Source organism: Anneissia japonica, unplaced genomic scaffold (genome assembly GCF_011630105.1).
Source record: "Anneissia japonica isolate Jap-2015-1 unplaced genomic scaffold, ASM1163010v1 scaffold287708_len1499824_cov190, whole genome shotgun sequence".
Classification (NCBI taxonomy): Eukaryota; Metazoa; Echinodermata; class Crinoidea; order Comatulida; family Comatulidae; genus Anneissia; species Anneissia japonica.
The window spans coordinates 787260-813578 of record NW_022752295.1 but is presented as its reverse complement, the minus strand read 5'-3'; the positions used below and the strand labels follow the sequence as shown (position 1 = coordinate 813578).

The following is a 26319-nucleotide window of genomic DNA, read 5'->3' as shown; positions in this document are numbered from 1 at the left end:
TCTCTACTGTTCGTGGCTATGTATCAACGGTAGGTTTAGGACGGAGGTTAGCAAAAAGTCTTCGCTAAAATCCGTGAAAAATTATGCTACTTTGATACGGGACGGAGCAGGGAATTTTAACTACCAATTTTACCTAGGTATTGCCCACAAGTCCTCGCAAATATACGGTAACCTATACATGCTGAAACTCTTCAATAAATTTCCACACTTGTGCTACCAAGTCCTCAAAAATACCCCAGGTAAATGCGGCACCTACCCGTATAGAAATATTTAAGAGTGAGCCCCCCGGGAACAATGTTTTTCGTAATATACGGTAGGCATTAATATTCTAACTGATGGATCATTGCATTCATTAGCTGGGTTGACCTAATGTAGACTTAATCTTAGGTACTCCTGCAATGACTGGCGCCTCCACGGATAATCTATTTCAGTAAGATTTTAGGTGAAACTCCCAACAACATCTCGATCTGCCACGGAACGGCAATATTGCAGTAACATTTAGGCCTACTAGGTTTGAGATGGAACGCTGCGAATAAACCCCAAATATTGCGGTAACTGTTGGTTCTAACCTATTTTTTGCGTATGCAGAAGGCAATGCGGGGAATACTCCCCGCAACATTGCGATGGCTAACTCCTTCTGAAAGTGGCATAGATAATAATGGAATAAAAATATTTAAAAAAAATAATATAGATAAAAATGGAATACTGTATTACAATATAGGCCTGACTCGTGCTTATGTAGCCTATCTCAGCAGTTATCAAGTGTTTTATGAAAACTCCAGATTCTTCAATGTAATTAAAAACACTATGCATGTTACAACATTAAGAAACACAAAGAGAAATTGGAGGTAATTACATTTTATTTAAAAACCTTTTTGATTTTACTAACAGAAAGTTTGGTAATAATATTCCATGAGACTGAGATACACGTGTCTCGACAGAATGTAGGTCTATAAAAAAAATCACGAAAACATTTCAATAGAAGACATTTAATAACACTGATGTATTAAGTAGCCTACTAAGATACTATTGCCACTCTTATGGCCTTAAAACCAATATTGAAAATGCAACATTGCAATACAATGGTCGCGTGCCATACTGCAACGTTAGATTATGAAGCTCTTAATGATACAATAGCAATGTCGAACTAATACAATTATAATAGAGAATCCTATGCATAAACTCAAAGGAATAAGGATATCGGCAAAAGTTCGATACAATCTATTGTATCACCAATAAAATGGAAACATAATGATACTTCACAATAACAACCTATTGTGTGGATATTTATTTATAGTACCGGTACGGTCTTATGTCCATCGGGCTTGCGCTGTCTCTTGCAATCGTTTTACAGGCCTACGTCTAGCCTCTAATCGGATTCACATTTTTAAGCCCATTGGCCAAATTGGGTAATGAATCTGTAAAGGCCTAATACGTCGCTTTATGTTATATTATAAAGCAAAAGGCCCGGGTTCGAAAATTGGCTGTTTCTCCTTCTTTACCGTTTTCAATTTAAACTAAATCGTATTGTGGTGTTAGGCCTATTTTTTTTTCAGTGACATTCTTTATTCAGTGACAAAAGACTGTATACACAAAATCCAGGTCACGGTTTAGGGGTTCCTAAATATATGCAGGGTAAGAAATAACATAGACATAAAAACATTATTCTAAGAAGGGGCAGTTTTCCCAGGTTTCGCAGTGGCGGGCATTCCAAATAGTGTAGCTGCAAGGAGAGCCAGATGGCTAAGTTTCTTCATGAGAGGTTTGCAAACTAAATTGCTGTTAACTGTTTTTTCTTGTGACAAGGCTAAAGCAGTAAAATTCTGAACATTAAATAGAAAAAAATGTTGAATCTGCTTATTTCAAAAGTCCATCATGGCCAACTTTATAAAAAAAATCTTGGCCCATAATTATACGAGTCCAGAAAGAAATGAGAAATGAATATTGTAAAATATGCAAATGAGTTATTATGAATATGGTGATGATAGTAAATTTTAATGATACCTAGCCTTGTCGTAGAATATCAAGTCCATACTGTACACTTATTTACCATTACTTTCAAAAAGCGGGTAGGGGAATCGGATAACTGCAACAGTAAACTCTTCCAACAGAAACCGACTTCCTTACACTATATCCTACGAGATACTTGTCTTAAAGTTTTTAGGGTTTCCAGAAAGCAGCTCTTAAAATATAAGGTAAGTTTTTATATGAAATTGATCGTTATTATCAAAATTTCGTTATATTGGATTTCTTGTATGAAAACATTATGTATAAACCATATTTTAGAATTATCTGGAGATAGTACTGGTACCTGGAATAAAATATGGGTAGGTTGGAGTTAATATAGCCTACACTACTACCACCATGTTTTTCATATTTTGAAATATGTTGAGCACTATGGACTAAACTTTAATTTCTGATCTTATAACACATCGCACCAATTCTATACGAAATGGATATATTTTACCTAACTTTCCCATCGGCGTACTCATGTTCTGTCCAAGTTGGTACGTAAGCGTGTATTTGTTCTTTGTCAGTTTTTACTTATATGATAGGCCTACTTGGTTTTTGTTTCAACTTTAATTTAAATTAAAGTATCTGAATAATACAGTACATAGTTATGTGTAATTTTACGTATTTAATTATTGGTATAAATAAAAAGAGAAACGAATAGCGAGACCTTCTGTTTTCTGGCATAGATTTAAATCTCTACAATTTTGTGACACCAACTGTAATTTTGATTGCTTAAAAAATCAGCATTTAACACGACCAAGAATTGGATACAATCTATATTGTATTTGGTATTTTAACATAGTATTAATTCCATAGCATTGTTTTTGTGTAAAATGCTTACATAATTTAATTGATTTTGTTATTTTGGAATACCTTGTCATTAATACTCGATATCCAGAAACTCTCAATTTTAAAACAAGGGAGAACTAATGCATTTAAATATTCTTTGTTTGTGAACTTTCCACGAATTCTGGAACATATTCCTCGTGATGTTCGTGATAAAGCCTTGTACAATTTTGGAGGGTTTAAAAGAGATTTAAAACATGTTATCAAAAGCATAGAATTTTTGATATTTTTATGGGTTTAATTTTCTGTGTGTTTTATTATTATAGTTGGGAAAGCACACAACAGTGTGCAATTCTTTGAATTGTACTTTTGTCTATTTTCTTTTTTATTTTCTCCTGAAAATTGAATAAATTAATAAATAAGTAAAATAAATTTGCTAAATTAAGTTTTGTAATTGTTTGTTTTTTGTTTTTTGTTGTTTTTTTTTTCGACCGGAGCTTATATTGAGTCTGACACAAACTATAGGCCATGAATAAACTTAGGGGTGTGATTAAATCAATATGTAACACTGTCCGTTACTCTTAAGCTTGGATAACGAATCAACTATTTTCTCGCGAAGAAAACGTAGGTAAGTCCTACTTAATTCTCACCCATTAACTACCGCCAACAAAAAATAAGCGAATATTTTTTTAAAAATTGAAACGACAACAGTAAATGATTACAATGGTAGCGGTTTGTCACGTACAGTATTGTAACATAAGACACTACGTTTATTGAATAGAAAATGCAACAGCAATTAGAACTGATATAAGAACGGCATTTAGGTCTACATTGTATGTTTCTTTCGGAAGTGTTCATCATTAGGCGCGCCTGAGAATGTTTGTCATGTTGTACCGTATCATGATCGGATAGTATCTAGAATGCAATATCGATAGGAGTAATACATACACCTATGACAAGGTTCTCACAGTTTGAATGTAGGCCTATATCGAAAACTTCATGAAAGACATGAAAAACACCAGTCAAAATCTACATGCTTACTTTGTTGTGTTATAATTTTTTTCAGGAAAGCAAATTTAATGCGATAAATTACAAGCAATTACATAACAATTATATTTTCATATTTTTACCTTATATTTATCAGCAAAGCAGAAGTAGTTTATGTAAAATGAATAAATGTGTAAATATACAAGTGAATGAATGGACAAATGGAGGAATGAACGATTAAGTGAACGAATAAATGAATAAATGAACGAATGAAAAATAGGAGTGAGTGAATTAATTAATTAATTAATTAATTAAGTAGTAAGTAAATGAATGTAAATAACCAATTCGCAGATTAAATATAGGCCTTTTTTTTAATCGAGTGAATTCATTCGGAAAAGCGAACAATAAAAAATTGTTATTTCATTTTTCTTTTTCAATCCAAATCGAATCTTTTTTTCCGGAATTAAGTATGTCCATTTTTGTTCATTATTTGCGTCCTGGCCCGCTGGGAGAACAGTAAAAGTTTACTGAAGATGTATAGGTATTTCACTCTATTGAAATGAAACTTCTTTACTATTTTACATTTTAAAACGTAGGCCTACTATAATACCGTATAGGTATTATCCTTATTCATTGGTTCTATTCAAAGAATCCATCCTGTTTGTACAGTGGAATATGACCACAAAATACGGCTCCCGGATATTATTTCAATCACAACTATATACTATATAATTAATGTACATCAGAATAACAATAGAATTTATATAGAAAACAGCAGAATAGTTCTACAACCGCTTTGTAAAGGACGGTACTGCCGCTTACCTGATCTACCTCCCGCCTGACCCGTTAATACACAGTCATTGTTTCACTTAATGTAATCACTCAAATACGCCGCCATAAATAATTATTTTTTAATTATTTTTAGTTTATATGGTCTTTGAACTGCCTTTAAAATTCCGACATAAATATTAGGCCCTGTTTGATGTTGATTTCAATAACTGTTTTATAATATACCGGTAACCTGTATATTTCCTTATAATATAGGCCTATATAAATAAATTTTCAAAGCAGAAAAATGCCGACATTATTTGGCGGTGTATTTTTCTATACCAATTTGCCGTCTCTTATTTGATGAATTGACTACAATGAAGTTCCCTATGTACACACACACACCCACCTGTTTAGTAACTTGATTAATTTAAATATATATATATATATATTTATATATATATCATTTGTGTTCCACGTGTGTTCCGACAGAATATAGAAAAAAAATGAAACAGCTTCAATAGTAGACAGCTTCAATAGTAGGCCTTCATCAGCGAGAATAATGGAAAACATCATGAATCATTATTATATAGGCTTATAATCATTATTATGTGGCTGAAGGCCACAGGAGTGGCAGAAATATCTGAGTTTCTAATAAATCAGTGTTCTTAAAGTCTACTATTGAAGCTGTTTCATTTTTTCTATATATTATATATATATATATATTATATATATGCTCTTTTTGTAACGCGCGCGTCAAAAATTCGTTTAATACTCAAGCAATAAGTGGTAAAATATTATACTTCCAAGTGTAGTCAGTATTGATCAGTTATATTTAAGCTGTATTGTTCATTGTTTTATCATAAAGCAATTTAAAAAATGTTGTTAGATAACGGTAATATTATAAGCAAACACGCTTAAGTTATTATTGTTGTTGTTGCTGTTGTATATTATGATTACATTATTATATTATAAAGACATGTTTTAAAGTATATAATTTTAATTTTGTTGCAGCAGACTGTAACACGTTGTTGTTTTCGATTACGAATATGGCGAATATGCAAATGACTAACTACTCGAGTCACCATGGCGGCTGTAAAGTTTAATGATCGTTCAACAAGATTCATCCATATCCAAAAAAATTGTTATTCAAAATGGTTTATTATTTCAATATCAGAAATAAGCGGGTATAATATAATAATGAATCACAAATACATTACACAGCTCTATGATTCAACTAGTATTTCTACTAGAACAAACAACCTGTTTGATATTCAATCTGAATATTATAAACAATTGGCGAACATTCTAATTTTGTTCTATAGAAGTTATGCTCGCGTTTTATTTCGTTGAAAAAGCAATAACATACTAACGTCATATTAAGCAATGTCAAGTACTGTACATGTAAAAGACAATGGAAGAATAGTTTAAAGAAATTAATTATGCACTCCGTCTGTTACAGTGATCTACAATTTTTTTTTCTAAAATCAACAAACAAAACAAAAAATAGCAAAATTGGGAGAAATAATGCATGTCTGTAGGCTAGCTGAGAGGGGATAACATAATACTCGTGTTTCACATCAATAATTATTTTGATTTGGTAATTCTTTATTAGGAATCACCACTTTTATAACAGTAACACATAATGGTGCGCCCAAAAAAGAAAAAAAATAATTAAATCGAAACTAAAAACTTTATTATATTAATAAAACTAAAAAAATAACAAAAACAAACCAATATTACATTCTCCTTCACTAGTTTTTCGCTCCTTCTGCCAAAATTTCCCTCCGTTCCGTTATCAAAAGACAATACAATAATAAATTAAACGAATCAATAACAGTATTCGAGCCAAGCTTTAATCTAAATCGAATATTTCAATAAAATCGCATTCATCTCCCCAATATTTGATTCTATGAAGGAGTTTTGATCCTAGTTTTTATTTTAGTCTAGGCCTACATGTGGCGGATGTTTGTAAACGAGCAAATAGGAAACTAGGGATGATATCGATCCTTTAAATTTCTTAAAAATGTTGGATTTCTGAAAATGTACAAGGCGAGGATTCGTCCCGTGTTAGAGTATTGTAATACAGTTGTGAATCCTATTAATAAAAGAGATCAAGATCTCTTAGAAAAAGTCTAACAGAGGGCCACTAAGACGATTTCTGGTTTGCGAAGAGTGTCATAAATGAGCGACTAACGATCCTAAATTTTCCAACTTTGTTATATAGACGTCAACTGACTGATATGATTCAAGTGTTTAAAATAATGAATAGATATTTAATCTGTCCCACGCAATGTGTTTTTCAAATTAGTTTCGGATTTAAGAACTCGAGTATGTATTTGTGTGGGTGGGCGTACATATGTGTGTGTATTTGTATGTATGTATGTATGTATGTATGTATGTATGTATGTATGTATGTATGTGTAATATGTATGTATGAAATATTATGTTTCTTCCGGTAAATGATATCCGTTGGTGGTTCTCCTGTATCGATAACTCGTATACGTACTGATTGCTGAATCATACGAACATATGTTTGAATTATTATAGATATTTGCTACTGTAGGTTAATAATATAGGATCTTTTGAAATACTAAAAATGCAGTGTCAGTTTAAACTGTTTGCCTATATGTCAGGGCAGCATGGTACCGCCACTTTCCTTTACACGTAAAACAAGCATATAACAGTATAAGGACTGTCTCTTATACACATCTAGATGTGTATAAGAGACAGATGTGTTCCTACTTTTGCTAGTTTTTTCACGTAGGCCCCTACCTTGATAAAGACCTATAAGTATAGGTCGAAATATTGGGGTTTGTTTTTTGTAGATCCCTAATCTTTACCGTTACCATATTTGAATACGCTTGATACTATGAAGGGAAACTACGATAGATACAATACGGTACTGTATGTTTAAAGCTTGCTCAAGTTATTTTCATTCAAATAGAATTAGATAGTCTAAGTGTGCGATATGTGGAAGTATCGGAACCACAGTATCGGAACTGCTCTTGTAACTCACTTCAAATATATTTTCTCTTAGCGCTGTGACATCATGGTATGTAGGAGCGCTTAATAAATATTCAAATAGTTGCTATTATTATTACAATCAAGGTATATAAGGCAAGTTTCCAAATAGGCATTTTCACTAGTGGATTATAATAGTAAATCTTAGATGAAGTAGAACAAATATTAGGGTAGCTTTAGGCAGGAGCAGGTCCGGCCAAGTATCACGATTCATGGTCGATCATAGCCTTAAAATCATTTTAAAACTTTTGGAGCACAATAATGATAATTATAATAAGGGCCTATATTATTATTATTATTATCATTATCATTATCATTATCATTATCATTATCATTATCATTATCATTATCATTATCATTATCATTATCATTATCATTATCATTATCATCATCATCATCATCACTATCACCACCATCATCATAATTATTCTTATTAGTGTTGTTGTTGTTATTATTATTATTATTGTTGTTGTTATTTTTTGGAACACTTAGACCTAACGAAACAATGTGGGCAAAAGATAAAAGATCCAAACAACATTTTGCAATACAGTTATTAAAGATAATGATTTTATAAATTTAAATTTCTATAGCCTTTATTGGTTGTTTATGTACCGTACTTTCAGATTTTTATCATTTGATGTATTTTATTGTATGTGTTGCTGGGCCCTGGGGGATAACAATGCTTTTTGCATTGATCACGTCCCCCAGGGTAAAGAAGAAATAGAAAAAAAAAATGTTTATGGTAATTAATATGAACTTGTCTCTGAAACAGACTTTTAATTTATAGTTATGATTCATGCAAACAGCAGAGTCAAGTAACAACATGTAGGCCTTATGTTATCAAAAAAATCATTAGGCCTATTCCTAATTATTAAAAATAATAACAATAATTTTCAATTTAACTTAACTAGAATACAAATATAATTTATTTTCATTGTTTTCTTTAAATTTTGTCTTTCTTTCATAATTTCTAATAAGATTTTCAAATTATTTCTGGAACACTTAGACCTAACAAAACAATTTACATTTGTATACAATGTTTGCAGAAACACATAATGTGTCGGTGCTATGAGCTTACTTTGCATATTCTATACTAATTATAAATATTAATTCTCTGAATCGTTTGTACCCGTCTAAATATCAAAAAGTGATTCGAATATTCTGTTGTTCGTTTACATTGATTAATGTAAGACAGCGTGGTATTGTCTATTAACATATTATTATACTGGTATTTTGATGGAAAACTGGTGGGTAGGCAGTATCACTGAGCGAATATTATTTAGTAGGCCTACACACAATGAAGTAAGCCTAAACGATATGGTCTTATTTGCAAAGAAGATTGTATGTTGTTATATAATTACCGGTAGTTTCACCATTTACACAATAAATTTGACTAACGTCTATATATTATATGATATGACTATGTAGGTATTATACAGTAAACAATCACGTAGACCAACACATGCCTAGCTAATCATGGTCACATCACGGAACATTGAAATTACAAATTTCACTGTTCCATGGTTACATGACCAACAACTTGATTTAAAAAAAAAACTGTATGGCGTTACTTGACTTGCGATGAGTTTACACCAGTAGAATCCTTTGAAACACCCTACGTATTTAAGGGGACACTTTCTGATCACTAATCGAAAGAAAATATACCTTTTTAACACAACTAAACCCTATACAGAGACACACCTATTAAGGGTACACTTTTTGGTCTCAATGTGTTCCCCCTAATAAGGGCTCCTACTGCATTAAAATTGATTAGATAATAAATGATAGCCTAATAAATTGTAATCGGAATGTCTTTGATTGGAATCATGCTGGGGGAAAACGATTCCTTTTTTACGTCAAATTCAGTACCTTGTTTTTATTGCTCTAAATATATAGGCCTAGAGTAGAACCCTCCTTTGGGACACCCCTATTAAGGGGACACTTGTTCGGGCACTAAAAGAGGGAAAGTATCTTTTAACACTACGACCATCCCTATTCAGGGGACATTTTTTGGTCCCAAGTTTACCCCTTTAGAAATAGAGTTTCTATCTACTGTACGGTAACTTTTAGTATAGTTATAGCCTCATAAGATATGTTAATATTATCGCCTTTTTGTCTTGTTTCTGGTTTGTTTTTTTTTTACACTTTTTTTTACAGTTTATACCGGGCTGATCATTGTCTGTCCTTGTCCAGGTTCTTAGTTTCTTTTTCATTTACAAGGTTTATCCGTCTGCCTATCGGGTTCAAACTAACCACTTAAAACCAGGATGCAGCTTGGCCCAACAGAAAGAAGGATTTTTTTTCCAGCAAACGAAATAACAAAAGATGATTATAGTATCAATACGATGCTGTTGAAAGACATAGCTAAAAGTTAACACACTGGGAAAACAATAGCTACTATTACGTAATGTATTGGGAAGTTAGTGTGGTCAGTTCGCGTGTCCACATGTGATAGTGCCTATGTGATAATCGTTATCCAATTATGCTTACTATTAATTGGGTCTACTCGCGTGCCAGATTCAAAAGAATCCGACTCGTCCTCAAAGTGCTAAATTCTGACTTGAAGAACACTTAGGGCCATTCTCAATTATCAACATGTTTACGAGTGTAAAAATAATACGTTGGGGAAGATGTTAGATACAGTACCCTGAACACTTTTACAAATGAGCCTATAAGAAAATATTGATTTAAATTACTCTTACATAATGTTTAAAGGTAAGCGTTCTAAAATCAACATTTTTATGCACACATTCAGAGGGGGAGGAGGCAGAAAAAAATACCCTTTGTACACTTCTTAAATTTTAGATAATTGTGAATGACCGCTTATGATAGAACCTGAATTAAAAAAATAAAATCTGATAGAAACATTTTAATCTAATAATACATAGGCTATTAGCTGCATCTGGTGTAAAACATCAAAAGACTCTATATTTATATTATATTCCAATGTTTAATTAAACAATCGTAGGATTTATTATTTCACAAGGCTGATAAGTCATGTCGGATACTTGGTAAAGTAAAACCCTTCACGCGGATTGAACTTAACAATACGTTGAGCATCTTAGCTACTAAAACTGCAATTAATTATTAGTTACCGCATAATACAAAACGATACATTGTTATCTATAATAATCTGATTCCCTAGTAGTTTTTGAAGTTCTGGAAAATGATTATACTGCTAACGCAATATTATCAGGATTCAATTATAGAAAGAAAGATCTCTAGAAGACCGGACTATTGACAACTCATTGTCCGTTAATTGAGTAGTATGGGGTTTAACATCAAACACACAATGGCCTTGATCTAAACAAGATATACCAGAATCGTTAACAATCACCAATGTAGAAAGAATATTCCAACCAAAATACCAGTATAACTTACGACTATGTTCGGTATTAACAATGCATTTATTTTCTTAAAAAAAGAGATGGTATATTCTAATTATAAGGCACTGGTAATTGGCAAAGAAAAAGCAGCTGATATGTTTTAAAAAAATAAGATTTCGTACACAAACAGTTACCGAGGTTATCAAATATGAAAACCACATTATAAACATTTTTTTTTCTTAAAAAAAATATACAATATTGCAACTTCTGGTTCACATCAAATAATAGTGAAACTGATTTCACAAATTCAAAATAGCTACCGTACCGTAACATAATTATCATTAATTAGGCTGTATCATCTTCAGGAATGAGAACAAAACAAATAAATACAGTAGGCCTATAGGCAACATTTCATTAATTGGCTCCACACTTCTTGGACCTAAGGCAACATTGCATATAAAATAACATAATATAGGCCTATAAAAAGTTGTACAATAGAATAAAAATCTAAAAAGTTATGAAAATCACCATATAGGCCTAGGCATTTTGAAACACCAAAAGAAATATTTAAATACCGTACAGCGGCAATAATAAACAATTACAAGATATAAATAGTATAGTAAATATGAGTAATATGTGAGCAACATCACATTTCAAAGAGGAAGAAAAAATAATATTTTGAGAAGTTGTTTAGGCTTATGGATAATTTGATGGCATATCTAGATCTATATCTACACACTGGTCATTTAAGTTTTTATTTTGTGTCCGCTTTTGTCAGTCCCTGCTCATTAAGATATAATTAGGCCTAAATTATATGTAAAGAGAATATATTAACTAATGTAAAACAAGAAGAACAATAAAAATGAAAGTTCTCAAGTACCCATCAAATTTTTATGTTATAATTTTTTTAATTTATGGTTACACTTGTTTATATTAATCTAAAAATAATGTTTGGCAGATGTGATTCAATTTGTATAGGCTATAGAGGCTTGTATGTAGATCCGACGAATGGCTGGTGTCTTGGCCCAAAAATTCTATATTTATTTATTGTCCATTCTGCTTTTATTACAACCTAATTTATATAATTTTATATTTAAAAAAAGGCCCATCAATTGTTTTCCATAGAAGGCCTATTGTTTTATTCGATATTTTGCTTTTCAATTTTCTGTATATTATAGGCTAGGCCTATATAGGCCTTTAGCATATATTAACAGAGGTAAAACCTTAACCGCTTTATATTATATTATACACTATCATGGCCGATTCCCCCTTTATTCTCTGTAAGTAATTAACTAGGCCTATAAATCAGCATTCTGCTTTCCATGAATTGATCAAATAAGGATTATATAAAATCTGTTTTTATATGCCATAATCTCAATTTATTATCTATTCAATTCTTGATAACCAATTTTATTCAGTTCTGTTTTACTCCCTGTAACAAAAAGTCTGATGATTGAAAGTCTATTTTTAGGCCTATTATAATATTTAGACACACTACTGGCTGTCTCTTATACACATCTAGATGTGTATAATGCAATACGGTAAGTATGCACATAATACGAAGCCTATAGCTTAAAGGCCGAACATAGTCGTATACTACATCATGTTGGCGACAGTTGTTTCTTTAAATTTGTTTGCTACCTCTTGACGCACCGCTGTTTTTTTATATTGTATCGAAATGAATAAAATAAAATAAATAAAGAGGTAAAACCTAAGCCTTATAGATTATATAGGTATTTATTGAATAATATCTGGGAACAGTTAAATTTAACTGTTCCCTGATAATATCAATGTATTAAAAAATCTAATAACAAATCACAACGATGTGTATAGACCTACATGCTCAATCTTTAATTTGCCAGTCCTCTATCTACTTTTACATTTTGTTTTAATGATGCTTTAAAATCGAAATGATATGATTCTCAAAAGTCATTGCCCATTAAATTCGTTATCTGAACATGGCCGCTAAAATGCTGCGAACCTTAAAATATTGAAAATTTACGGCTTCTAGATAGGATTGCTTTGTTACGCTACAAATTATTAAAAACAGAGATACCGGTATTAAATATCAGTGTTCTTCTTCTAACGAATCATGCCCTTCCGTATGACTTGATCATGGAAAATAATGGAGTTTTAAAAGAGATTGTTATTGACCCGGTACTGATTCTATCTTAATTTTCATAAAGGTTTCTTTTCTTCTGTTTATTTTATTTATTTTTTTTTTTAGTATTCCTGACTATAGGCCTATTTTAAGACCAAAGTATTTAATTGTCATTAAATACCAATTACTGGCACATATGCCAATGAGTGGGAATAACACATGGAAGCAAATCGAGTACCGGTATTCCCTATATCCTCTAAAATCTAATGTTAAACAATATAGGAATATCAACATTTACTAACAAATACTAAATATTCAAATATTACGGCATTCATAAATATTCTAACAAATTACAATTCCATCAGAGCAAGTTTAATAAAGTTTGAAAAGAATAATTTATTAATTAAAAAAACAAGGCACCTCATTTTAAATAACAGTTCCCGCGCATACACAAATTATCTCTATCTTCTCTAACCATGTTCCAATGATTGTTTTAAATTACTATGAATCAAATGTACTGCACAATGTGCCGGTACCGGTATGTACCGGTATTTTACAAATATAGGCCTATATACAGTAGAACCCCTATTAAGGGACACGTTTGGAACCAAAAAGGTGTCCCCTGGATATGGGTTCCTTAGTGTTAAATGATATGTTTTCCCTCCTTGTGGATGAAAAGGTGTCCTCTTAATAGGGATGTCCAAAAGAAGGGGTTCTGTATATACGGCCTATTATTAATTAATCAATTTTCTTACGGTAGTAGCCGTAGTATATAATTTGCCAGTACCATAGGTCCTGAAAATATGTCTAGAATATTAGTAAATAATTTAAATAGGCCTATATAACAATAATATAACAGGTCTAAGATACCGTAATGTTTCTAATTAATGAAATATTATCGCAATAATGTTAAGTTCTGTGATTTAAACTGTTACAGATCGCCTGTACGGGCCTAGCGGTAAAAACCCCAAATATTCATATTGAATTATGCCGCAATTTTAAAGATAAAAAGAAACCGACAATAACGTTGACCATCGTATTGTTAAGGTAACCCCTCCCATAAGCCGCATGCCTTGTGATCTCTCTTGATCCGTACCGTGTGGGCTCACCGAGCCGCTATTGTATTCTATTTACCGACGCCTTTGCAACGTCGACCCGCAAAAGTTTACTCCCAATATCCGCAAATAGGCATGTAATATAGACAGTTACTGTACATGCGAAATAACACTTTGGGTATTAAAAAAGTATAATATTATAATGTTGATAATGATGTTAATAATAAGTTATAGTCACAATTCACAACCAGAGACCTCGCAGCCAATCGCTATTATATCATCAGAAACCATCGCACTTTACAGTTATATAATAAATACCTATGTGAATAGTTTTATCTATAAAAAAAAAAAAAACAATTAAATTTTCGCTGACTGAACGTTGACTTGCAATCGAATAATATTGCATCATCTGTGAATATGCGTAAAATATAAACATTTAGGCTTACTATACATACTGAATACCACTTAAATATTATTAATGTTAATCGTGATTTAATAATAATAAGTTATAGTTTATGATTACAACGGAGATAACTAGTAGACAAAGATGAATGGGATTTATGAACACAGACGCTTTCACTTTTGATAATAAAAGTGGTTCTACCCTGAATTTTTAAATCTATAACTTCTTGACACACTACTGGGTGATTTCGCTACAATGTTTAGTTTTTCGCGCGGATAACGACAACGTATTGAAAAACTACATCACTTTCATTACACTGTTAGCCTCATCACTTAAAATATACCAACAGAGTTTGGACATCACGTTCTGATAAAATTGCTAAAAAGAATTTTAGGCCTAGTTTTACGCTTTGAATATGTATAATCTATACTGAACTTTTGGATAATGTAATGTGTTTTTCCGTTTCACCTAAGTTTATGTATAGGCCTACTCATTATCGGTGAAATATAACATGATATAAATAATAGGCCTATATATGAGAATTCTTTATAACTCTTTCAAAAACTCATGATTGTTCATATCTCTCTCTATTCCTCTTTCTGAAACTTCCACAGAGGAGTGCAATATTGCTCAGCCTCAGGCCTACATAGAGGATCTACGTAATTTCAAACGATAGAACACGTAAACGAAACCTTACATAATTATGATCGAAACAGCCTGGCAATATTAGAAAACAATTTAAACAGTTACCTCGAATCGCTCAAATCTAAATAAGATTTCACTGAAGTAAACACAATAATAAGTTAATCATCGATCGACTGTGATAAATATAAGTAAATATTTATATAATGCTATATTTAAATAAACACATTTGTGACTATTACACATTATCAGTAGGCCTATTAGACTAAAGGCTGGTTAGCATTTCATTCTGATAAATAGGCCTACAAGTAGTAGAATTAGAATAATAATAATAGGCCTATATTTTTTTTTTCTGGTTAGTTAAGCATTATAAATGTTTCTCCCGTATCACTATACACTTACTGTATATATTGGTAGACCATAGACTAGGTTGACGGTGATAAACATCGTTTATGTCTCGACGTTTTGATTAGTTAGGTCTAGTAATTATCAACAGGAAAATAATGATAAATATAATAATACTATCTGCCCAATCCATGTTGTTTCATAATGTATAGGCTTATGTGAATTATATTTATCTGGTTATATTAGAATGAGTATAATAAGTATCGTAATTTCGATTCATTCTTCCGTTTTATTACAGTAATTCATTAAGTCGTTTGATATAATTCCTACAATATTTAAGCACATTTGTTAAGTTAATCATCTATATTCTTTATTAAAAAATCAGATTCGTTGGGGGTAATTTCTTTATTTATTAACTTTAGAATTAATTTTCATACGCCCTCCCATCTTGTGGGCTTGGCGATTTCTATAGAAATGTGACAAAAAACACTGTACGCATATCATGTTCAACACATGACATTCTGTTGAAGAATATTGTGAAGGCCTACTTTCTGATTAATTAATGCAATCTATCTGTATACAATGTATTAACCACGCAAGTAGTCTTGTTAACGTAGGGATCAGTGATACATGTGCATAGGCTCCAGGCGAGGCATGCCGCGCGTCCTCCATCGGGTGGTTAGTCATAAAAGAGCTTTGTATTGTCACTGGGCACGCGACGACAATCAACCAATCAGCGCGCCGGATGCACTTTTCAAGTGACTTGCAGACAATAGGTGCAGGTATATAAAGTTGGCCCAACAAGAGCAATATAGCATATCGAATTCGATCATCACTGGTCATCGTTCTTACATGATTGATCTTGATCTTTTTCGAATAAAGCAGTTAAAACATGAAGTTCCATCCATCTTTTAGGTCAGATACCATGGATGGTCTGTGGAAAGAGTTCTCGATGCCAATCAAAAACGAACTTGAAGATGCAGCAGTTGTTCCAGCGTCTACTATTAAAAAGGCCAAGACAAGAGCACAGAAAGAGGATGCAAAAAAACTAAAGAAGAAAATTGAAAAGGTAATTATATTCAATATAAATAAAGTAAATTTTATATTTTTTCTTCAGTAACATCTTTTTATTCTTGCGTAGTATAGGGTGACCTATAGAGTACAAATATTGATGTTAACATTATTTTTAGCATTTTCTACAGTTTTTTTCTGATTTTCTAAATACTACTAAAAAAAGGAATATTAAATACAGAAATGCTTGTATTTAAATTTAGTTTTTTTTAAACCACAATATATGGTTAAGTACTTTATAGTGGCTAAGCATGCCTGTTTTTTTGTTGGCTTTTTACCACCAAGAAAAACAAATAATTTCGATGCACATTTTATATAGTCCTAACTAGGCCACTATTTATAATCATATTGATTATTTTGTATTTACCGTTGTAGCTTAGGGTTGAGAAAAAAAAAATTAAATCTAATTAAACATGACAAATATCCATTATTATTGAGACTTGGCCATCTTGGTTGAAATTGTTTTTTTAATGTAGAACAGGTAATAATCATACCAGACAATAATTATTTATTATTTCTATTTTTAGTTCGATATGTTCGAGGAATGGGTTGAGGGTGACATCACACTTCGATACAATCCTAAAGACCACGACGCAAAGAAACATTTGAGTGGTTGGGCAATGCGCAATACAAATAATCACAACAAGAAAGTTCTCAAGAAATCCTGCCTTGGTAAGTAACTTTTAACGTCAAACTACCATTATTATTACCTGTTGTGGCTAGCTCATACACGTGCCTGTTGAGTTAATCCATCGGCTTATCAGCCACGCGACCGGCGTAGGATATAATTTAGCCCACTCGTGCAGCTGTAAATAGCACTGAATGTGAGTACTCGAGTGGAACGATCTAATAGGTTGTATCGTATACAACTATCATCCTGTGTTTATCACAAGTGTAGGACTATGATCCTGTTATATAATTAACTAACACCGTTTACTCGTTGTGTTTGTTTACAGGCGTTTTTGTGTGCAGTAAAGGGCAATGCAGGAACCAATCCGGTGATATTGTGTCTGTTCGACCAGCCACCTCCGACAGAGCTAGAAGAAAGCAGTCAGAGAAATCTTGTCCCAGGCCTGGTTGCGGGGGAAAGCTGACGCACGTCTCTTGCACCGGCAAAGGAGGTTACCCAGTGACACATTTTTGGCGCGTTACTGGTAAGTTTAGCACCTTTTTATATTTCTCTCTGCAACTGTACGTAAATTCACTAGTTAAGGCCAATTCTTCATCTAAGTTCGATGACCACGCACATGACGCTATGCTTCTGATCGGGTTAAAATTGTCGCCATAGATTCGAGATATTTTAATATTGTTATAATTATGCTGATAATAATTAATATTTTTTTTTAATTAGTCATTGCTATTATTATTATGATTATTATCACGGTCCTATCATGCAGTACACATTTTTAAAACTATATTTAACGAAACGAGTACGTTTTTATACTGACGAGATAAGTTAGCTGGTTCATTGAAAATTGCTTCACAGTTTGAAGACATGAAAACATATTAAAATACTACAAATTATAATTTCACTATTTTGAATATAATATACATTTACAATAACTGTTCTTCCATTTCTCTTTTCACAGATTCGGTAATTATTTTCCAATCCAAGGGTGTCCACGATCACCCAAGACCAGATGTCGTCAAAACAACATCGATGGCTAAAATTGCTCTTCTCGAGTACCACCGAAGAAACCGACACGAACGGCCAAAGGAGATTTGTAAAAAAGTGGTAAGATATTGTGTTTCCCCTTATCCTTAATGCTTATAGTTATAATAAGTTAGGTGTTGTGATATATTTATTATATACAGTGTTTGTAATTATTTTATTATAGTATTACTATAGTAAAGAAGATACTTGTTACTTCCTTAAGCTGTTTATGTGCTAATTAATTAACCGTTAGGAAACTGATTATAATGGGTATCACTCAGTAGAATAGACACTCGCCGCCGTTCAATAAACAACTAGGCACTATGCATTAAACTAAACTTATTTCATGTCTCAGATTCTTTTCTATGAACTAATCTCAATGCTATCATTAAAAATAAAGTGTCTGTGGTGAAATCTGTAAAAACAATCTGAAAATTTAAATAAAAAGTATGAATTTGTCATTTAAATTTAACAATCACAGTACAGTAGTGGTATTATGTAATATTGTACAGTTAACTCCAACGGTCATGCATAATTTTATTTTATCCCTATGTAACGTTAATAATAATTTAATTATAAATATTTGTTTTTACATCTGTAATATCATGTAATTAACCGATCCTTTGTTTTCTTTTATAGGGTGTTCAGATACACAAATCATTTAGCCGAGTTGACCGCGTAGCCCGTCAGCTCCGTGAAGTGCAGGGAATTGTAGGCGAAGATCCCGACATGAAGAAGTCTCTTATCCCGGGTACTGGCGATGTCTCTTATGGCGTTCAACCAATGCGGGACAGCTGGGACCAAAGGATGAAGAATGAAAATTGTTTATCAGATGCCTTCCAACCACCACCACATTCCTACGGCAACTACTACACACACCATCAGCTTATGAGCGACAGTTGGTACGCACCTACACACTCTCAAGACGCATACCGTTTTCCAAACTACGGGGTTCCACACATGACCACCGCAAACATCGCCGAAGATACCTATCACCATGGTTACGTGGATGCTGCTGATAGTTGCTCTTATGATCCATTCCGTGAAGATGTTGGCTTCGAATCACACCCATCTGCCACCCTTCCTATTTCTCAAGCTTCGTCCAACGGATTTCCATCACGGGCTGGTGCTGAGTTTTGTTATTCTCCTATCAAACATGAAGTGGCAACTCTACCTGATACTGTACTTCACTCCGGTCATGACTTAGCATCACTGATGGTGTCGCCGAAAGAGCAGGAAGTGCCAAATACTGAGGCTAGACTTCACACATTTAACTCACCGACCGTCTCACGGGCATCCGTCGACCAACAGAACGTACCAGAACTAACTCCTGTCGTTTCTGGCCCTGCGACTAGCGTGATGCTGTCTTCTGGTGCTGACATCATATCAACAGCATTCCAACAAGCAGCTGAGCTACCTATGTCATCTTCACCATCTGATATGCCATGTTTGGGTACTTCAACTATGACCAACGTCAGTATGCCGCCAAAGAAACGTGGGCCTCCGGAACTGCTACCGATCGAACCAAAACGACGCAAGATCTCAGGTGAACAATCGACGGAGAAACCTAACCCAACGCCAGTGTCAATTAATCTTGATCTTCCATCTTTCTCCGATATATTTGACATAAGTGCTGCATTTGGAGAAGAGGGCCTAGCTGGTCGACCAAAGTCACCTGTGTATCATTCACCATCACCATCGGCTCCTGCTTCATCAGCTTCAGCAGTGAGCAGCACAGATAACGCTGTGCTGCCCTCAACAATCTCATATGCTGTGCCTAACTCGACAGCAGTCGGCAGTGCCTCAACCGTTACAGTATCGAGTGGACCCAGTAGCTGTCATAGTTATGATGGCTCACAACATTCCAGTTTTCATTCAAACAAGTCGTTAACGCAACTTAATACTCACCACCCAATCAGAGACGAAGAAAGTGGAACCTACATCGATCTATTGGTATCAATGTATCTTGGTGAGAAGGAACCTGATAAATCGATTAATAAGAACGAATTCCATGTATATACAGAGCGACACAACAACCATCTTAGAACCAACGATCACAGTCATTATGGTAGCTACGACCCTTTTAAGTCACCATTATCGAACACTCAGTTTGATTTCGCTTGGTACGAATCAGAACGAAAAGCTCAACGCTACCGACTCAGCAGCTCTGGACTTGATAGCTTGATAAGCCCACTAGGGCTAGGTGGTCATCCTTCATCTTACGAGTACAGCTCACCATTTACCTCTGATTTACATGGTGATTCTAGCCGACATACACCCGCTAGTTACAGCCGCCATCTTTATTAGGTCATTAATTTTTTATTTGCAATAATTAATTTGTTTGTGTATGTATATGATATAAATGTATTTACTTGTATATACGGGATGTACGCTATATTGCAATATCTTTATGTAGATTGTTTAGTCTATGGAAAAAATATGTGGTATTAAAAATTTTAATTATATCGATCCAGTTGTTATTTTCTAAAAATAACTGACACAATCCGAGTTTCAGATTAAGATGTTGTATTGTTTTAATTTTGTGACGTAATATTCTACGTGCGAACAACTCAAGTAAATGTTGGAAAGATACTTTCCATTTTGATAGAATTGTTATTCAAATGAAATAAATGAAAGGAAATACAAAATTGAAAACGTAGTCTGTGTTTTTGCTATACAGTGTTGGTTTTGAGTGAGGGTGTGTGTGCCATCGATTGTATTGACGCACGTCGTTGTTAATGACACAGACACTAAAGAGAGTGACGTCTGACTGCATTGTTGAACATCTTGGCATGTATTATCAACAGCATCATCATTACTGTAAAATACTGTTGTTATTACCATCATCATGCACTTTGTCATAATCACACTATTTTTGTTTCATCTGGGAGAAACCTCATTGCAGAATAAATCAGGAGTTGAAGAGGAAATTTTAGAAGATTAATCAGCGTATCATCATCAAACTTCATCAATATCATCATCGTTCTCATCATAATTTTCACCCTATACCTGTTGATAAATAACATCTATAATTTATACCACACGCAGGAAGGTATAAACAACACGTTTTCCAACAGAGATACACACAACACACTATGAACAATAAACAAAATAGATGAACTTCTGTATGGTTGAGATCCGTGTAGGTATAATGCACTATGACTATACACTTTTAAATTTACATCGTTCCTTAATAATTGTGAGTTAACACTAAAACATCAAATCAATAGAACAAGGTTTATTTAAAACAATATCGTAATCACAGAAAAGCTGAATTAGCACAATAATAACATCAAAAACTTACAGAAAAAACAGAATTTATAGCTAAAAGCAATTATATATAATCTAATAAAAATATGTAAGTCAAGCAAAACATTCAATTTATAGCCCAATATAAATAGCTAATAAACGACAAGTCGGAACAAGCTTACAATACATTTTTATTATTTTTCATTCATTAATTTGACCATGAACGAAATTTGGATTTGACTGTGCCATTTGGTGCGGACCTTAGGCCTAGTGAATTGACTCAGAAACAGTACGCTAAAAAAACGAACTAATACTTTTACATGAGTAAATATATACTAGGCCTATTACTAGTCCTAAGCACACTGGGAATTAGGGTGCCAACGTACTGATTATTTATTTGACATGTACCCATGATAATAAACCAATTAGAGAACAGTTAGTCAGATGACAGACAATAAGCCTTAGATAATCATGTAGATGATTGACACAGAACGGGTTTATAAGAGATAATCAATAATGAGAAAACAAAGTTTTATGGGTATGAAATTGACCGTGAAGAAGACAGTGATTATGACAATAAGTCTTAATGGTGGAGACAGTGTACACCAGTGATGGACACTGATTAGGCCAAGTGAATAAACTTAAGAATCGGTAATTGGGTTATAAGGATGGAAGTGTGAGCTGGGTTGAAATCTGAATCGAAATCGGAATGGCAAATGCCCATCGAGCGTAAAAAAACTGGTGACCGTTTCAAGTTCATTTTGATTGTTATATACTGAAACAAAAATAACATTAGATATTTAAATTTTATTTTTAAAAAACCCCGAAACTGGTAGATAAATACATTTTTAAAAATCTCTAATGTATGAGCGCATCATATATAAAACTAGATCACAAAATGCATCAAAATACATATGGAAAACAAACGACTACAGTTTAATCAAATGGAAAAATATTTCACTTAAATAATAAGATAATTATAAACTAGACTAAAAATTAACTCTTAAAAGTTTTGAAAAAGGTTTCATTCTTAAAAAGGACACATCTGAAATACTGTCTTGGCAATATCATCAGTTCAAATCAGTTCATGAGATTTAAAAAATACTGGGCTTTTCTTTTATAACTGTCGAATAGTATTTTAAATAACAGTATGCCTGGATATCATATAAATGGATTATTTAAGAATGGCATATAATTGCATATTATTAAACTATTCATAATACGGGTTAAATGATAATTATTTATAAAACGTAAAAACAATGTTTAATCCTTATTCTTTTATTAGTAATAGGCCTGCTACCAATCATTGCATCATCATTATCCTCGTCATTATCATTACACAAATTCCAACACACGAATATAATCATCATCATCATACTTACCATTTTGCATTATTATTATTACTATTATTATTATTATTATTATTATTATTATTATTATTATTATTATTATTATTATTATTATTATTAATAATAAGTTGTAACTATATTATTGTCATAAGCTTACAATAGGTAAAGCGGCCCTGAGTATAAAACATGATTAAATGTTGTTCGATTGTTGGTAATGTCTTTAAGAAATCAACATTTTCGTCTTAAAACTTCAAATTATTATTTCAGCATAAGCCTAGGTCTATTTAGTTATAGGCCTATTGAAATATATTTTTAATATACGTATAATTGTGTTTTTGTTTAGACATCCACAACGTTTTATTACTTTATATGAGTGGTCATTGATTGAATTAGTTGGAAGAGAGGGTCCTAACTAAACTAATTATAGAGATGGCTAAAACGTCACAAAAGCACGACTGAATAGCGCCTGGTGCTTCCTAGCACGGAGGGTAGCACCTCTAACCCGCTATATTACCGTTACTCTATTTTATAGCAAAGCATCCGTATTTGGTTCCAGGGCTATTAAATTATGTTGAGCACAAATAGCAAGGTTAGTTAAAAATACAAACGTTTCCACACAAGCATGAAAATAGGAAATTGCATAGTAATCTTCTTCATTGAATTTAATAGCAGTTTGAAAATAATTAACAAGTTTAGCAATAGTTTATTGGTTTACGCACGCATTAAAATACATTCTATATATCTTAGTTAACTATAAACATTTGGTACAATAATTTAAAAACCACGAGAAATACTTGTTGAAACAATAGAAAAGATTTAATTGTAGAAACGTACAAGAAGTGTACCAGGATGACGACGGGAAACAATCGTTGGACACGGTTGATTAGGCAGTAACACACAATCAAAAGTGCTCCACGGAAGTTAATCTTCCCCCTTTCACGAAAACATTGAGATAAAAGTTCACTTGACTCGCTATGATAAAACATAACGTAGCCACATGGTGGCGTCAGGTCTAACAGTTTTAGCATATTGGAATGACAATTTCCCCCTCAATTTCCGAATTAATAACAATCTGAATTCTCTCGGCCGTACACTGTTTTACAACACTTTATCTCTTGTGTCAATCATGTTCGTATCGGTGAGCTAGTCTTCTCATGAAGGAAATATTATTTCTACATGGTCTTCTTATTCGCGCCATGTTAGCCATAATAATAGTGGATCCCCTTCCAGTTCATTCTTTTCTGATAAACTATAGGTCTATTCGAAACAAAAGAAGCTCCTAGGACGTTGACCTCAGTCATAAACGTAATGACTAGTGTTATTTTTTAGCTTTCACGTCTCCCACTTTGTTTATTGCGAACAAAAATTAGTCTGGAAAAGACAGAATCTCAGAATATAATAGGCCTATATATATACTGTCTCTTATACACATCTAGATGTGTATAAGAGACAGGGCCTATATATATATCTATATATACCTCTGTCATTTATTTTCGTACTTGACTCACATGTTATATATATAGATATATATATATATAAACGTATATATATGTATGTATGTATATATGTATATAAATATATATATATATAAGCCTTTATATATATATACATAAATATGAACAAAACTATGGTAAGTAGTATTGGGCATAGCCCTTCAACGAAAAGAAATAATCAGTTGTTCTATTACATATTATTATTATATGAAAATACTCCAGAAATTCGCTATTCTGGCAGTGCTTCGATTAATATTACTACACTGCAATATCTGTTACAAAAATAATCGCGAAAATATTCTATTCGCCCCTGACAGTTTACAGAAGTTGAACCTAGTTCAACCTGCCCAAAGAGTTTTCTTTAAATCACCAACTAATGTCGGGGACATCTTGTAGACATGTTATGTGGACCGGCTTCGTGTAACCAACTCCATGGTGTAACAATAGGCGTATTTTTTCCTCACACGAAGTACCATTTGGTTAACCGTAAAATAAAATCATCAAACCTTATTCGCCAAAAATTGTCACTAATTACATATAAGAGGAGATTAATATTTAGAAAATTTGTAACTTTTTTTTACCTATGCATATAGAGCCAATAAATAAGAAATTAAACAAAGTTTATGTATCTGCCTCATAATAAAATATTTATTCAGGATTAGAATCTGGAACCTTATGCCCCCTATACAGAACTCTTTATGTCGCTTCGAAGTAAGTTGTATACGGCACCAGGGTTGCATGCTACCAACAATACCATCCCTTTGTGTTTGTTTACCTCTCTATATTTTACCTTATTTTTAATGCTCAGAAGCATAGGTAAATCTAATATGGACACAAATGTAAGGGTCGTCTCCTCACACACCTCCGAATTATTACTGGTTAGGCTATAACATATTGATTATTTTTATTCCGGAGATACTTTAAGTTAGATAAGACAAGTAACTATTACAATAATGCTTAGTGGATTTTCAGGATCTGCCGGTATCGGATTGTTTTTTTTTAAATTTCATGTGCCGTGTTCGTTATACGACTACAAAAAAATATTTGTGGTCCTCCATGTGGGGAAAATATCTTAAAAACCAACTTTTGTACGTAGGCCATACTATTTATAGAGAAAAAAATACAGTGTTTGCTGTTGCAATTACCCGATAAATTGTTCATATTCACTGGAACCATATAGACTTACTATTATGTAACGACAACAGTAGGTCTACGTTGGTTAACCGCTAAGCGTGTGCCAACCTAAATTCCTGGCTCAACAATTGGGCAGTAAAGTAATTCAGGTGCTTCTCAACTAGCCATACTTCTTAAGATTATCAGGCTTCTAAGCCGTTCATTGTATCACAGATCCTATTTTACCAAAAGAACAATTTAACAAGCAGACAGCTAATAATTTACAAAAACAACACAACAGTTCGTATCTTCATCTTTGGCATAGACCACAGGTGGGCAAAGTGCGGCCCGATAGCGATTTTTTGCGGCCCGCAAAAAAAAAAAAAATGAAAACTCTATTTATGCGGCCCGCCAAGAAAACACCTTGTTTTTTACCGCCCGTCACCGATCATATGTAAAAAAATTAACATTAAAAACTAAGAATATTTAGTGGTGTAGAAGCAGTGCATGTAGGTTTTTGGAAGGTCACTGGAAACATCAAAGTTTGGGTGCGGCCCTTGGTGTTAAATCGAAAATTCACTTTGGCCCTCCGACCGGTTTTTATGCCCACCCTGGCATATACTCTAATTTCACTTCATCTTTATTCATATTGTGCTTTGTTAAAAAGTTACGGTTCATTCCACTACTTCTCGGCATGCAAAACATTGCATTTTTCTTTCCCTTATACAAATGATTGCCTGTGTGCAATACAATAACTGATGATGGAAAAAGTACTGCCCAAACATGTCTTGTTGGGGCTGTTAAGGCCAATACTATACGTAATTGTATATTGAAATTCGCCTATGATGAAGATACGAACTGTTGTGTTGAAAAATATATTTCTATTTCCATACACAATCATAGAGAGAGAGAAACCGCCAATTAAAAGTTGATATATATA

General features: G+C 32.9%; 1 protein-coding gene across 3 annotated transcripts; it reads left to right on the top strand.

Moving 5' to 3' along the window:
• Nucleotides 1–2057: 2057 nt before the first annotated feature.
• Nucleotides 2058–20830, top strand: LOC117122247. Of its 3 annotated transcripts, none has more exons than XM_033267781.1 (6): nucleotides 2058–2195; nucleotides 16366–16519; nucleotides 17049–17193; nucleotides 17478–17675; nucleotides 18111–18256; nucleotides 18815–20830. In XM_033267781.1, the coding sequence occupies exons 2-6, from the start codon at nucleotides 16376–16378 to the stop codon at nucleotides 20480–20482; spliced, it is 2301 nt and encodes a 766-aa protein (XP_033123672.1). In that variant the 5' UTR covers nucleotides 2058–2195; nucleotides 16366–16375; the 3' UTR covers nucleotides 20483–20830. The 3 variants fall into 3 exon arrangements, with proteins under 3 accessions (XP_033123672.1, XP_033123671.1, XP_033123670.1); XM_033267780.1 differs by lacking the exon at nucleotides 2058–2195 and adding an exon at nucleotides 2369–2507; XM_033267779.1 differs by lacking the exon at nucleotides 2058–2195 and having other exon boundaries at nucleotides 15804–16519.
• The last annotated feature ends 5489 nt before the right edge of the window (nucleotides 20831–26319 follow it).